The sequence below is a fragment of the Danio aesculapii genome, chromosome 7 (genome assembly GCF_903798145.1).
Source record: "Danio aesculapii chromosome 7, fDanAes4.1, whole genome shotgun sequence".
Taxonomy (NCBI): domain Eukaryota; kingdom Metazoa; phylum Chordata; class Actinopteri; order Cypriniformes; family Danionidae; genus Danio; species Danio aesculapii.
In genome coordinates, this window is record NC_079441.1 from 68792885 (window position 1) to 68810384 (window position 17500).

At 33.9% G+C, this 17500-nt stretch overlaps 1 protein-coding gene across 4 annotated transcripts in view; it reads right to left on the reverse strand.

Moving 5' to 3' along the window:
- kcnip4a (potassium voltage-gated channel interacting protein 4a) overlaps positions 1-17500 on the reverse strand; it is a 317518-nt gene that overhangs the window by 3826 nt on the left and 296192 nt on the right. For all 4 annotated transcript variants that reach the window (XM_056462417.1, XM_056462419.1, XM_056462421.1 and 1 more), the window contains 3 exons: positions 10178-10247; positions 5981-6051; positions 1061-1168 (listed from right to left, as the gene is read on the reverse strand). In XM_056462417.1, coding sequence (XP_056318392.1) covers positions 1061-1168; positions 5981-6051; positions 10178-10247 — 249 coding nt within the window. The remainder of the gene's footprint in view (positions 1-1060; positions 1169-5980; positions 6052-10177; positions 10248-17500) is intronic.

Here is a 17500-nt window from a genome sequence, read left to right on the forward strand (position 1 = left end):
ATAATTGATTCTAGGGCTCCCGCCTGGTCAATGACCATGTAACGGGGTTCGAGATCAGATAGTTCTTGAGAGCTCCCCCTGGTAAAGGAGGAAAGGGGGAGATGGGGTGGATGGGGGATTCTTCAAAAACTGAAAATGAGGGAGTAACGCTAGTCAGGCTAATTATAGTGAGTCTGGAATGATCCGATTGGCTTACTAATGATTACAGATGAGAGACAAGCCACGATCAATTATATCACGTGCTCCTCTCGAAATTAGTTAGGGAAACTTCACAAAGGATAAAGGAGTATGAAAAAAAAACTTAGAACTTTATATAAAACAATTTTTATGAATGTAAATAATGACTTTTTGTCAATGTTTTGCTTAATGTGTTGCCATACTTGTATCCATTGCCACACTGACAATGTAAAAGTACTAGTTAATGAAAGAGTAGAGATCACGTTTCTATGTAAATTATTAATCAGTATGTCATCATTTTTGTGTCATATTATGACTCTTTTTGCTAACATATTCATCAAAATCTCACAATGTTGGCTGTTTGTGATATTTAAGTCACGATTATTAGATTTAGAAAAAACAAAACTGACAATTGAAAGTCAAAAGGCTTCACATAACTCTTTTTTTTTTTGCTATAGTGCATCTTATTTTTACTTTAAAAGTTAAATAAATCAGTCAGAGCATTGTTGGTTGTTAAATCAGATTAGGTCACATTTTACAATAAGTTTACATTAGCTATTTAGTATTTACTAACATGAACTAATTATGGACAATACTTGTACAGCATCTATTAATCATAGCTCAACATTTACTGATGCATTATTAACATCCAAATTCATGCTTGTTAACATTAATTAACGCACGAGTTAACGTGAATTAATGATGAACAACTGTATTTTCATTCACTAACATGAACAAATACTGTAATAAATGCATTGCTCATTGTTAGTTCATGTTAGTAAATGCATTCATTTACATTAACTAATACAGTGTTGCCTCATATTAATTCATGCTAACAAAAGGAACTCGGTTGTATAGTGCTTTTCTTCATATGTTACTGTACCTCTTTTGTTATATATCCATCTTTATTAATATCATAGAGGTTAAACGCCCAGTTAAGCTTCTCCTGAACGGTGCCTCGTAGAAGAATGGAAAGGCCCATTACAAAATCCTGCAACACAATCAATCACATTGAGGAATCAGTCAGAGGTGTTGCATAAATACATACAGTTGAAGTCAAAATGATTAGCTCTCCTGTGACTTTTTTTTTTTCTTTTTCAAATATTTCCCAAATGATCTTTAACAGAGCAAGGAATTTTTCACAGTATTTCCTATAATGTTTTTTCCTACTGGGGAAAGTCTTATTTTTTTATTTCAGCTAGGATAAAAGCAATTTTGAATATTTTAAAAACTATTTTAAGGTCAATATTATTAGCCCCCTTATGCAATTTTTTTGATAGTCTACAGAACAAACCATCATTATACAATGACTTGCCTAATTACCCTAACTTGACCTAAATAACCTAGTTGAGCCTTTAAATGTCACTTTAAGCTGATTACTAATATCTTCAAAATTATCTAGTAAAATATTATGTACTGGTATCATGGCAAAGATGAAAGAAATCAGTTATTAAAATGATTATGTTTAGAAATGTGTTGAAAAAAAAAATTTTTTAGGTGATAAAATATACAGGGGGTTCATAATTCTGGGCTCTATTTTAACAATCTAGGCGCAAAGTCTAAAGCACATGGCACAAAAGCATTAAGGGCGTGTCCGAATCCACTTTTGCTATTTTAAGGATGGAAAAATCCGCTCTGCGCCGCAGCGCATGGTCTAACAGGGTTGAGCTTATTCTCTTAGTGAGTTTTGGGTGTGTTTTGAGAATAAACCAGATCAGAGTCTCATCTGCCATTCCCTTTAAGAGTCAGTTGTTGCGCCATGGTGCATTTGCTGTTTACAAGGCGGACTTTGTACTGTAAGTGGAAAAACTGAGCGCTTCACTCACGAGAAAACAGTTAAACAGAGCCTCTGCAGCGCGTGGATAAAGAATGAGCCTCCTCCAATCGGCCTGTACTTTCTCTTTCTCTATTTAGTGGACAAGGTAACGTGTTCTATGCACAGATATCGATTAACCTACATAGTTAATTTCATTTGTTAAGCGCAAAGATTTGTTTCAAAACTATTTCTAAATTCAGTTCAAATTTCCAGCAAACTAATAAATGAACAATAATAATGAAGTGTGGTCAAACACACATGATATGCCCCATATGGTCCAAAACCTGACAGGTGGACAAATCTGAGCTTGTTTTTAATACAACAAATAAAAATATGCATATAATAAATAATACTGCTAATAATAATAACATTATACCAACGCAAATTGTTATGAATAAACTAAAAAAAGCTCCCGAGATGATGAAGGCATGGAGGCAATATTTTTTATATTTATGTAGAAAGTAGCTAATCATTTTTGTAATATTTTAATCCTTTAATTCTTTTTCATTTGTAAAGATGTTTGTGTATTGATGTACATCCTGCATGTTTTAAGCGATGTGCACAAATAACGCGCTCTGTGCTGGACTTTAGACCTGCTTTCAGCTGGTCTATTGCACAATCTAATTTAGTTCCTCAAAATAGCAACGTGCCAACAATGCGCCTTAACACACCTCTTTTCTAGACAGAAACACCCATCAGTCTACAAAGTGGCGAAAATGGATTTGCTCTTTAAACAATGTGGTGAAAACCGGGAAAATTAAGGTTGCGTTGGTCTGAAAATAGCAACACATCGGGGCAAACACGTCCTGCGCCTTATTGTGATAGGTTTATGATAGGGCCCTTTGTCTTCAACTGTAAATATGTAATTAAGGCATATTATGCCATAAACTAATTGCTTGTTTCACCAATATGATATCTTGTGCTATTTTAGTGATTGAGTTATAGATCTGAATAATACAACATTCATAACACTGATTTGAGTTCACATGTCTGTTATGTGCATACAAATAAATACTTTAATAACCACCACATACGCTTTTTTTCTGATGAGGGCACATGAGCAATCAAGATTTTTAATTACCAGAAATGACAGAATAAGCCTTAAGCTAAACGACTGCAGGACAAGCCAATGTTTGTTATTAAACACAAGACGGGGATGTTCTCGTTTGGTTTAATTACCGTATCTCAGAACAGCAGCGGGGCCTGTTCAAGATTGAAATCCTTGTCATGTGCAAAATGAAGGTTCGGAGTTGCTGACAAGTGTTTTTTAAATGTCTCTGTGAGATACAGATTGCACAAACTGTTGTCAAGACGTTTCTGCAACAGGGGTCAACTTGAACAAATCGTTTATTTCTGTAATAGCTCCAACTGTGTTTGTTTGTGTTTAAGCTGATGCATAACATGAAAAAGGCCACTAGCCGGGTTTCCATTGTATAAATAAAGCCCAACTGTGAGTTTTGGGTGCTTATCCATCAACTTGTAACTGTGCATTCACAGCGAGAGCGTCAAAGTAGCTGAAAGTTATTCATTTTCAATTGGAGCCAGCAGATAGAAGTGGCTTTGCTGGTGTGGGCGTAGAGGAGAGTTGAAATCAAGTGAACTCTATGGTAATGAGTGATGATGTGGTTCGATGGCAACCAATCAGAATGTAGCAGTCCACCGCTTAAGAGGAGTCCAGAGAACACAGTCCTGTGGACTTTGGTTCTGACCAAAGCTGTTCCCAGGGGTTTCATCTGGTCGCTGGATTTTCAATTATTTACGATGTTTTCTTACAGTGACATAAATAAGAAAACTTTACTGACGAGTTACTGATGTGCATATCCTTTATTAAAAAAAAGCAGGAATCTCATGCTCACTGTAACGAGTACAAAAACAGTATTGCCACTTCAGAATATTTCAGACATATGGACATATTGGATAAGTGGAGCACAACCACACGCAACAACTTAATCTTCCATAGTTAAAGGAATTTGATAAAAGGTGCGCAACAATTTCACGCTAGAAAGTATGTTTTATATGGGAATGTAACTGATTTGTTGATCTGCTGCAACGGCCTCTTTAAAAAACGTAAACGCAAATTTCTAATCAGCCAATCACATGGCAGCAACTCGATGCATTTAGGCATGTAGACATGGTCAAGACGATCTGCTGCAGTTCAAACCGAGCATCAGAATGGGGAAGAAAGGTGATTTAAGTGACTTTGAACGTGGCATGGTTGTTGGTGCCAGACGGGTTGGTCTGAGTATTTCAGAAACTGCTGATCTACTGGGATTTTCACGCACAACCATCTCTAGGGTTTACAGAGAATGATCTGAAAAAGAGAAAATATTCAGTGAGCAGCAGTTCCCTGGGCGCAAATGCCTTTTAATGCCAGACATCAGACATGAATGGCCAGACTGGTTCCAGTTGATAGAGTGCAACAGTAACTCAAATAACCACTCGTTACAACCAGAGCTGAACTGGGACAAAAAAAAAAAAAACGGCCCTGGAATTTTTGGACAGAGCGGCCCACTACATTCAATCAAAATGCAACCCATCTGTGCATGCCCTAGAATATGTCGACCAACTTCCATTCTATAAAAGCACAAAAGCCATTTATAAGAAATAATGAGAGCTGACAAATTAAAAACTTAAAATAATTAATTTATTATTATAATAAAATTCTAATCCACACTGGACGTCCATTTTGCGTGTGCCTGTGTGTTTTGAGGGAGCCTATATTAAGTAATGAACATAACAAAAACTGCCTGCTGATGCACACAGTTAATGTTGATTAACATAATAAAGAGAAATAATAAAAGCAATGTGTCAGAGACCCTTAAAAAATGTTTAACTCAACAAAGAAACATCAATCATAACTTAAAGAGTGTACATAGTCAATCAAATCAACATAAACGATTAAAAAATGCAACAAATATTTTTGTTTGTGCCCGAACTACAAAACTAAATGTAAAAAATCTAGTATTAGTTCTGCTTAAGTTGCACACAAGTTTTATCATGCATAAATATCATTATAATCATATTGTATAAATATTATTGTAACTATAAGCCTACATCATGATGACGATCAAAAACAAAATGCCATTATATAACATGTTATTGTCTTCTGGCCGAGTGCATCTTAAATTACATGAATGACACTCCTCATAGAGCTTGGGAAGCATACACTATTTATGATCTATATCATTTGTAAAATAAAGACTTGCAGGTTAAGGAAACAGCATAGGAGGAAGTTGCCACGGGCCTTGGTGCAGATTAAAAGTAAAAAAAAAGTATATATAGATAGATAGGTAACTAGATAGAATAGACAGGAATATATTGATCTGTGCAACAGTTGTCGATCCGCTGCGCTCTGCAGATGCAAAAGGCAAACGCCTGCTCGCTGCTTCTGCTTTCCATGCGTGCTCGTGGGGTGAGAAACAGGCGTGACTGTGGACTATTTAGACAAATACACACTGACATTGCACGCTCACACAGAGCCCAAAATGGAAGTTTGTGATTGGGTCAGCCCAAACGAATAAGCGTTTTATGGGCCGATCAGATCATAAGAAGATAATCAGCCCGGTCCAAAAAGTAGGTCGGCCCAGCGGGAAACTGCCAGATGGCCAGTCCGCCCCTGGTTACAACCGAGGTATGCAGAAGAGCATCTCTGAACGCAAAACACGTCCAACCTTGAGGCAGATGGGCTACAGCAGCAGAAGCCCACACCGGGTGCCACTCCTGTCAGATAAGAACAGGAAACTGAGGCTACAATTCACACAGGCTCACCAAAACTGGACAATAGAGGATTGGAGAAACGTTGCCTGGTCTGATGAGTCTCGATTTCTGCTGCGACATTCGGAAGAAAATATATTATAGGAAATACTGTGAAAAATTCCTTGCTCTGTTAAACATCATTTGAGATGTGAAAGTCATCTATGATCACAGGAGGGCTAATAATTTTGACTTCAACTGTATACATGCCTGATGTTCATTATTATTTCTTACCTCAAAGCTGACCGAGCCGTTGTGATCTGTGTCGAACGCGTTGAACAGAAAATGTGCATACGTCGATGCATCTGAAAAATAAAAGAGGAACTGCTCAGCTCAGTCACTGCAATGTCATTAACTCATCCCACAGCTTCTTCTGCTCGATAACAAAGCAAATGCATAAGCTTAGCACAGGCTATGATCTATTATACTATAAATAATACAAGCAGCGTGCGTATGTGAATGGTGTGGAATGAGAAGAGCCACGTGAGAGAGATTTGTCACAATCCCTGACAAATAATGAAGCGCAAACACATAATTAGAAAACCACTCGTCTGACTGTACAGTGGCACAAATCAAATGACTGAAAAAAGAAGAACCACTACAGAAAGACCTCCATTCACAACAATGAGAGAGAGTGTGTGTGTGTGTGTGTGTGTGTGTACATGTGTGAGTGTGTGTCTGAAATGCAGAGGTAAAGTTTTTTTGTTCTATAGATTAATGTTTCACTAATGTCTGATGTTATAATATAATATAATATAATATAATATAATATAATATAATATAATATAATATAATATAATATAATATAGGGGATATATATAGTTTTTTTGTTCTATAGATTATTGTTTCACTAATGTCTGATGTTATAATATAATATAATATAATATAATATAATATAATATAATATAATATAATATAATATAATATAATATAATATAATATAGGGGATATATATAGTTTTTTTGTTCTATAGATTATTGTTTCACTAATGTCTGATGTTATAATATAATATAATATAATATAATATAATATAATATAATATAATATAATATAATATAATATAATATAATATAATATAATATAATATAATATAATATAGGGGATATATATAGTTTTTTTGTTCTATAGATTAATGTTTCACTAATGTCTGATGTTATAATATAATATAATATAATATAATATAATATAATATAATATAATATAATATAATATAATATAGGGGATATATATATAGTTTTTTTGTTCTATAGATTATTGTTTCACTAATGTCTGATGTTATAATATAATATAATATAATATAATTTAATATAATATAATATAATATAATATAATATAATATAATATAATATAATATAATATAACATAACATAACATAACATAACATAATATAATATAATATAATATAATATAATATAATATAATATAATATAGGGGATATATATAGTTTTTTTGTTCTATAGATTATTGTTTCACTAATGTCTGATGTTATAATATAATATAATATAATATAATATAATATAGGGGAGCGACGCAGTGGCGCAGTAGGTAGTGCTGTCGCCTCACAGTAAAAAGGTCGCTGGTTAAACCCTCGGCTGGGTCAGTTGGCGTTTCTGTGTGGAGTTTGCATGTTCTCCCTGCGTTCGTGTGGGTTGGTGATAGAGATGGGTTGCGGCTGGGAGGGCATCCGCTGCGTAAAAACGTGCTGGATAAGTTGGCGGTTCATTCCGCTGTGGCGACCCCAGATTAATAAAGGGACTAGGCCGAAAAGAAAATGAATGAATAATATAGTATAATATAATATAATATAATATAATATAATATAATATAATATAATATAATATAATATAATATAATATAATATAATATAATATAATATAATATAATATAATATAATATAATATAACAAAATATAATATAATAGCTGCCTTAAATATTAAATATGTTGAGTCAAATTAACTTCACGTCATTTCATAAATTAAGTCATTTCAATTGAATTTTTATTAAACTCAGAAATATGATGCAAACGTTAAATTATGAGATATTAGTCATAATTATGATGCAGTTTAGTTTTTCATAATTTTGACTTTTTTATAATGTACCAAAGCGTAATATAATATAATATAATATAATATAATATAATATAATATAATATAATATAATATAATATAATATAATATAATATAATATAATATAATATAATATAATATAATATAATATAATATAGTATAATATAATTTAATATAATATAATATAACATAACATAACATAACATAACATAACATAATATAATATAATATAATATAATATAATATAACATAACATAACATAACATAATATAATATAATATAATTTAATATAATATAATATAATATAATATAATATAATATAATATAATATAATATAATATAATATAATATAATATAATATAATGTCAGGCCCGTAGGTTTAGGTGGTACGGAAGACCTACCCCTTACTGACAAAGGTCCAGAATTTTTCCCATACATGAGCTCATTTGTCCTATTTTGACTGCTATGCAATCATAAATTGTGTAAATAACTCATCGAACAAGGCTTTAAGATCGAGTAAAATCCTCTGTTCACTGTCGCTTCAGTGTGACTTCAGCTAATCAGTTTTGATCAATAAAAACAATTACTTTTTCATGAATCCAACATCCAGCTGTGCAAGAAAACATACAATCTGACCTAGGCCTACTCTTGAAACAAAAAATGAGCAATAAAAAGGTGTGAAGCACCAAAAGCGGCCCATACTAAAACTGATTTAAATACTATTTTGGTTCTGTAAAAATTAGTGAAGCTATGCATTATTATGATTATGTTTTAATTATTTTTGATTCATAAACTGAGGAAAGGTCGAATGTGCAGGTCAGTTTATGACAATATGCTATAGTTTTTCATTAAAACCTTAACAGATTCTTATTCTTTCTAATAATATACGATGTAATGAATTTGTTTTTCACATTTTTTTATTCTTAATTTTTAGGAAATATTTTTGGTACATCAAAATGTGTTAGGATGACCATCTGATAAGCTAATTCAGCTAAAAACAGTGCTTAAAATGCAGTATTTAAATAGAAAATGTATAATTAAATAGAAAATGAGGCGAATAACTGCAAAAAAGTGTACTTTTTGAGAAAAAAGAGGCACCCCTTTTCCCCAGGCTGGCTACAGGCCTGCATGTTATATCATTACGAAAGGTGTTTTAATCGTCACGTCAATAATTTTACTTAACAGATTCAGTCAAGCATAAAAATGATTTCAAGAGTTCCCACTTAGATATGCTTGGCGTATAAAGCAGGTTTGGCATGCTGTCCCGGGAGAGAACCCTGAGCTCGGAGATATTTGAGCCCAGGGCTCCCGCCTGGTCGATAAGCATATCAGGAGATCCGAGATCAGGTAGGTCTCGAGAGCTCCCCCTTTAGAATAGGGAGGAAAAGGAGGAGATGGGGTGGAAGGGGGGATTCTTCCAAACGAAGATAAAACATTAGGGAGAAAATGATCCATCTATAGTAAACTAGGATCACTCTGATTGGATTATTACTGATTACAGATGAGTAGCCAGACGTGCTCAATCATATCACGCGCACCTCTCGAAATTAGTTTATGAAACTTCACTTAATAAGACTGCATGTGATGTAGTGAACCCAGAGTGGGCCCACTAGGAGGCGTGGGAGGCCTTATCACCACAACGAACCCAAAACAAAAACAAAAAAAAAAAACCCGATGGCAAAATTCCAAAACACAATGGCCTGACCCGGAAGTGTAAAAAAAAAGGTGGTATTTATTTACAATAATGTGGAGGATATGTCCAGTGCAAAATATATACGGTGTCCATAAAAAGTCCCAAAATATATATACAAAAATACAAAGTATCAAATCAACAAATTAAATATAAAGATGAATATATATAACACAAAAACAAACCAAAGAAGAAAAAAAAAAAACAATCAAACGTAACCACTGTATACAAGTATCCACTCACTCAGAAAATTGCTCACGGCTCTGCCACAGCACGCTCGCTAGCCAGGTAAACTGACCCTGAGCTGGAGTCTGGCGTCCTTCTTTATACCCCAGACTCCGCCCATCGATTGGCGTAAGCCATTCAGGTATGTACCTAAATTATATCTCCCTTTAACTTTGCCATTTAAGGTTAAAGATTATTGTGCATATTTACAGAAAAATACTATCTTAGATTTTTGACAATATTCATATTTACTTCGATGTGTTTCTTCACGCTTCTGCATAACTATTTCTTGATTTTACCTGCACGAAAATAGTTTATTAGAAACTCAGAAATCAACAAAAGATAAGCACAAATGAAATGTAGCATTAGATTGTGTTTGTAATCACAGCACACAACACAAGTATAAAGGAAACAGTAAAAGAGGATCTGTGCGTTGAAATGGACACTCACCTCCCTGTGGGAAAAACTGAGCATAAATTTCCTTAAATGTGTCTTCATTGACCACACCACTGGGACACTCCTGAAAACACACACAACAGGCACTTCCATCACAATCTGAAAAGCAATATACGGTATATGCATGCACATCCATATAGAAAAACGGCATCATTTCCGAGCAATAAACATATCTTGTCCGAATGTGTTTCATAAATGACAGTGTGAAGCAGCAGACAAACACACTGTGCTGGAAGTGCATTGAACACAACAATAGCACATTACATCTCTCCTTCATTTCGAATAAATGAGCTCAGAGGCTGCATGTCAGACTTTATTTTCTTCAAGGGAGATGTGAGATCATATAAACCTCGAATATGATCGGACTGTTATTCAACACTGATGTCTGCTTATTGTTTGTTCGATATTATTTGATGACCTGCACCGAAAATGATGCAACCTCCTAAATATGACTGAACAATAATGCTATCTGCCATGTTTGCCGGATGAAATGCTCTTAGATGTTTTGCTTTAATAAACTTGTTTATGAGCGTCTCTTCAGAAATGATAATTGAACACATACATTGTCTCTGAACATCGGTGGTGCAGTTTCTTTATTACTCTTCTTAAGGGAGTTGTGGTGGCTGTTATCCAAGATGTTTGTTGAGCTGAAACTTATTGTATTACTCTCAGGATTGCAGCAAACATAAGAGTTGCTGTAATCTAAATCGGAATCAAAATCAGAATTATATTTATTGACAAAGTACATGTAGGAGGACCTAATACTGTAGTTTCTACAACAGTATGGGACAATATATTATAACAGTGTGTTACTGTCAACTCTTTTACTGACAACTCTGTTACTGTCAACTCTGATACTGTCAACTCTGTTACTGTCAACTCTGTTACTGTCAACTGTTACTGTCAACTCTGATACTGTCAACTCTGTTACTGTCAACTGTTACTGTCAACTCTGTTACTGTCAACTCTGACACTGTAGACTCTGTTACTGTCAACTCTGATACTGTCAACTCAGTTACTGTCAACTCTGATACTGTCAACGCTGATACTGTCAACTCTTTTACTGTCAACTATTTTACTGTCAACTCTGTTACTGTCAACTCTTTTACTGTCAACTATTTTACTGTCAACTCTGTTACTGTCAACTCTGTTACTGTCAACTCTGATACTGTCAACTCTGTTACTGTCAACTCTGATACTGTCAACTCTGTTACTGTCAACTCTGATACTGTCAACTCTGATACTGTCAACTCTGTTAATGTCAACTCTGATACTGTCAACTCTGTTACTGTCAACTCTGTTACTGTCAACTCTGTTACTGTCAACTCTGTTACTGTCAACTCTGATACTGTCAACTCTGTTACTGTCAACTCTGTTACTGTCAACTCTGATACTGTCAACTTTGATACTGTCAACTCTGTTAATGTCAACTCTGATACTGTCAACTCTGTTACTGTCAACTCTGATACTGTCAACTCTGTTACTGTCAACTCTGTTACTGTCAACTCTGTTACTGTCAACTCTGTTACTGTCAACTGTTACTGTCAACTCTGAAACTGTCAACTCTGTTACTGTCAACTCTGTTACTGTCAACTCTGTTACTGTCAACTCTGATACTGTCAACTCTGATACTGTCAACTCTGATACTGTCAACTCTGATATTGTCAACTTTGTTACTGTCAGTTACACTCAACTCTGTTGTCAGCCCTGTTACTGTCAACTCTGTTAATGTCAACTCTGATACTGTCAACTCTGTTACTGTCAACTCTGTTACTGTCAACTCTGATACTGTCAACTCTGATATTGTCAACTCTGTTACTGTCAACTCTGTTACTGTCAACTCTGTTACTGTCAACTCTGATATTGTCAACTCTGTTACTGTCAACTCTGTTACTGTCAACTCTGTTACTGTCAACTCTGATACTGTCAACTCTGATATTGTCAACTCTGTTACTGTCAACTCTGTTACTGTCAACTCTTTTACTGTCAACGCTGATACTGTCAACTCTTTTACTGTCAACTCTTTTACTGTCAACTCTGATACTGTCAACTCTGTTACTGTCAACTCTTTTACTGTCAACTCTGTTACTGTCAACGCTGATACTGTCAACTCTGTTACTGTCAACTCTGTTACTGTCAACTCTTTTACTGTCAACGCTGATATTGTCAACTCTGTTACTGTCAACTCTGTTACTGTCAACTCTGTTACTGTCAACTGTTACTGTCAGCTCTGTTACTGTCAACTGTTACTGTCAACTCTGTTACTGTCAACTCAGTTACTGTCGACTGTTACTGTCAACTCTGTTACTGTCAGCTCAGTTACTGTCAACTGTTACTGTCAACTCTGTTACTGTCAGCTCTGTTACTGTCAACTCTGTTACTGTCAGCTCTGTTACTGTCAACTCTGTTATTGCCAACAGTTAAATGTTCTATATTACCTTGAAACACCATGAAGTATTTAGATGGGTGGGTTTGTGTGTGTATCTTAAAATTGACCCCCCCCCAAAAAAAAACCCTTCTCATTCCAAACTGAACAATAAAATTGGTAACCCTGATATATTCATAAGACACAGTGATTACAGATTAAACTTTACAACCTGCATTTATCAGTGCTTTATTAGCCACTTCCAGCATTTCCCATGCTATGATAAATCAGTGAAAACAAAGCGAAATCACATTTTTAACAATACATCTCCCTTGACGACAGATATAAAAGCAATAAAAGCAACTAATGTCTTTTTCTCCGGGAAACGCCGCCACTTTCTAATATGTAGCGTTGGATGTATGGCTTTAATTCACATGTTTGTACCAAAAGAACAGAGACGTCTAATGTTCTTTTAACTAGTTCACTGAAAGCACGATGCCAGATTCTGACATCTATAAAACAGTCAGCTTTATAAGGAGAAACAGATGAGCAGTAGCTTTATTATCGTATTCATCCTGCCTGCTGCGATTTAAAGTGAGTAATAGAAGTGTCATTTGTGTTGACATTTTGCGCATTTATGTGATGAAGACAAAACATCTCACATCCATAGCAGAAAAAAAGACAAATCTGATGTTTATGTTGCGTTGTGCTTATTCTGAGCATCATCAACTGCTTTAACATGACGTTTATGATGTCATTTGTGTTAGAAGCATTGATGATTTCGAAATATATTATGACTATTGAGAATAATTATGAATTATCTTTAGGAAATGAACAATCGAAAGGCGCCAGCCACATTTCTAAAAGCCGGAAGAGTGTCATTTGAACCGCAGGAATCAGATTAGATTATATAGTAGAAACGGCTATTTTCTAAGTGATTGTTGTTGCTTTGTCCAATGGTTTGGCAATTGTGGCAATTATGAAAAGTGCTTTTAAATGTATCTATTTCAAGCAAGATAATAGCAGAAAATTGCTTAGCTGTCCTTAATCCACTTATCCATGAAAGAGTTCAGTTTTTTTTTGTCTAAATCATCCATTTTTATTTGTGTTTTAATAAATATATATAGTTAAAAAGCCCCTATTATGGGTTTTTGAAAATTACCTTCTAACAGTGTGTAACAAAGCTGACAAACTGAATGAACACATCCAGCTGAGGCTTAAATCTGAAAGTGGACCTTGTATAAACGAGTCAAATAAGAGTTGACTCATTTAAATGATTCACTATTATTTTGTCTTTAGACGTTTTGTCATAGCATTTGAGCAAAATATTAAACCACACACTTGTTGTGAACACAAAGCCTGAAAACTTGTGGCCCCTTCTCCCGCAAACATGGTGGCGGATTGCGGGGGATGGGATTGCATTATAAAAGCTATTGTCTCTCTCAAAAAAAGAGTTGACTCAGAATCGTTTAAATGATTCACCATTGTTTTGAATCTTTAGCTCTTTTGTCGTGAAGTCTGAGCGAAACATTTACCCGTACACTTGTTGTAAACACAGACCCTAACATGGTAGCGGATTGGGTGGGATAGGATTGTGGGATTGTGAAAGATATTGTCTCTCAAAAAAAACTGTTGATTCTGAGTCATTTAAATGATTCACCATTATTTTCAATCTTTAGCCGTTTTGTCATGACATCTGAGCAAAACACTGAACCAAGCACTTGTTGTGAACACAGACCCTAAAAAACTTGTGGCCCCTTCTGCGACAAACATGGTAGTGGATTGCGGGGAATGGGATTACATTATAAAAGCTATTGTCTCTTTTGTTGTTCAAAAGATTCGCTACTGTTTTGAATCTTTAGCTGTTTTCTTGTGAACTTTGAGCGAAACATTGACTCTTACACTTTTTGTAAACACAGACCCTAAAGACTTGAACCTCTTCCTCCCTCAAACATGGAAGCAGATTGGGTGGGATAGGATTGTGGGATTGTGAAAGATTTTGTCTCTCAAAAAAAAAAAACCCCAGTTGATTCTGAGTCATTTAAATGATTCACCATTATTTTGAATCTTTAGCCGTTTTGTCATGACATCTGAGCAAAACACTGAACCACGCACTTGTTGCGAAGACAGACGTTGAAACTATTCGTCATTATTTTGAATCGTTTTGCGGTGAATCCTGTGTGAAACATTGACCTGTACCATTGTTGCGAACACAGACCCTAAAAAACGTGAACCCCCTTCTCCCTCAAACACAGTAGAGGATTGTGGGGGATGGGACTGCATTAAGAAAACTATTGTCTTATAATAAAAAAAGAGTTGACTCTGAGTCATTTAAATGATTCTTTATTAATTTGAAAGTTTAGCTCTTTTGTTGTAAACTCTGAGCGAAACATTGACCCGTACACTTGTTGTAAACACAGACCCTAAAGACTTGAACCTCTTCCTCCCTCAAACATGGTAGCGGATTGCGTGGGATAGGATTGTGGGAGTTGGGATTGTGTAAATATGAAAGATATTGTCTCTCAAAAAAGAGTTGATTCTGAGTCGTTTAAATGATTCAATATTATTTTCAGTCTTTAGCCGTTTTGTCATGACATCTGAGCAAAACATTGAACCACGCACTTGTTGCGAAGACAGACGTTAAACTATTCGTCATTATTTTTAATCTTTTTGCGGTGAATCCTGTGTGAAACATTGACCTGTACACTTGTTGAGAACACAGACCCTAAAAAACGTGAACCCCCTTCTCCCTCAAACACAGTAGAGGATTGTGGGGAATGGGACTGCATTATGAAAACTATTGTCTTATAATAAAAAAAGAGTTGACTCTGAGTCATTTAAATGATTCTCTATTAATTTGAATCTTTAGCTCTTTTGTTGTAAACTCTGAGCGAAACATTGACCCGTACACTTGTTGTAAACACAGACCCTAAAGACTTGAACCCCTTCCTCCCTCAAACATGGCAGCGGATTGCGTTGGATAGGATTGTGGGGGGTGGGATTGCGGGATTATGAAAGATATTGTCTCTCAAAAAAGAGTTGATTCTGAGTCGTTTAAATGATTCAATATTATTCTCAGTCTTTAGCCATTTTGTCATGACATCTGAGCAAAACACTGATTCGCACTCTTTTAGTGAACACAGATCCTAAAAAAATTGTGCTCCCTTCAACCACAAACATGGTAGGGGATTGCAAAGAATGGGATTACATTATAAAAGCTATTGTCTTTCTCTCAAAAAAAGAGTTGGCTCAGAATCGTTTAAATGATTCGTCATTATTTACAATCTTGAGCAGTTTAGTGGTGATTCCTGAGTGAAACATTGAACCGTACACTTGTTGTGGACAATGAACCCCCTTCTCCCTCAAACACAGTACACAAACACTCTCTCAAAAACAAACATATGCCGGAGTAGTTGGCGGTTCATTCCCCTGTGGCGACCCCTGATAAATAAGGGAGTAAACTGAAGGACAATAAATGAATGAATGTAAATAACAAAAAAAAACAAGACAAAATTATATAAAAATAAAATAAAATAAAATAAAATGTAATAAAATAAAATTTCATAAATTAAAAAATAAATAAAATAAAATAAAATAAAATGAAATAAAATAAAATAAAATTTAATAAAATAAAATTTTATGAAATAAAAAATAAATAAAATAAAATAAAATAAAATAAAATAAAAAATAAGATAAAATAAAATAAAATAAAATAAAATAAAATTTAATTAAATAAAAAATAAAATAAAATAAAATAAAATAAAATTAAACTAAAAAAATGAATAAAATAAAATAAAATAAAATAAAATATCTCCCCCACTCAGACTTTATTTTCTGTGCTCTGTTTTCCACGACTTGAATAAGCAGTGAACTGAAAGCAAAACATGCCAGAGATCCTCTGATTGCGCTGAACTCTCATGCTTCAGTAAGCTGAAAACATCTCTTCATTATAGCGTGCGCATCTAAACCGTGTTAATGAACCTGCAGTCTTGATAATGTTGAGAAGAGTTTGGCACTGACGCTTTGGTGAAGAAAGCCACGTGTGTCTCTTTAAAGGTAATTACACAGCTTTCCCTCAGGACACACTGGATGACAGCAACACGAAACAATCCTTTTTAATTAAGCAGAGCTCACTGGAACAACACACACACACTGCCGTTTTTAATGTCAGACATGTGAAGAGCTGGATTAGACCAAAACAACTGCTTTCATGTTTTCCAGAGCCTGAAGTAATTGGTGGTGCCGAGGATACTTTTCACATTGGGTTTGGTTAGTTATGAATGGAGGCCGGTGGGTAAATAAACATTTAAATGTGCATATCATGATAATAGTAAGGGAGCATTTGGGAATGTTAAGTGGAGTTTCAGTTCCAGTATTCCTGTCACACTGTTTGTGCATTCTATTGGAAATTAATATCTAATGTATAAGTCATATCATGTTAAATGGGAATTGCAGATTGAAATTGGAATTTAAAATTTAATTTAATTTAATTTAATTTAATTTAATTTAATTTAATTTAATTTAATTTAATTTAATTTAATTTAATTTAATTTAATTTAATTTAATTTAATTTAATTTAATTTAATTTCTGAAAAAAAAATCAAGAAATTAAAATTCAAAATTCATGCAAGAAATTAATTCATTTCAAAAAGACATTTATTTGTTTAAGATGTTATTTTTATAGTTTAAGATCTTTTTATTATTTGTTTGTTTATTTATTTTGTTTGTTTGTTTGCTTTATTTCATTTAATAAAGAAAACAAATATTATATATATTTATTATATATCACAGCAAAAAAATCTGAATGGAGGACATTTTTTAATTTATTTTATGTTTTTTATTTTGTTTTATTTTTTTATTTTATTTTATTTTATTTTATTTTATTTTATTTTATTTTATTTTATTTTATTTTATTTTATTTTGTTTTGTTTTGTTTTGTTTTGTTTTGTTTT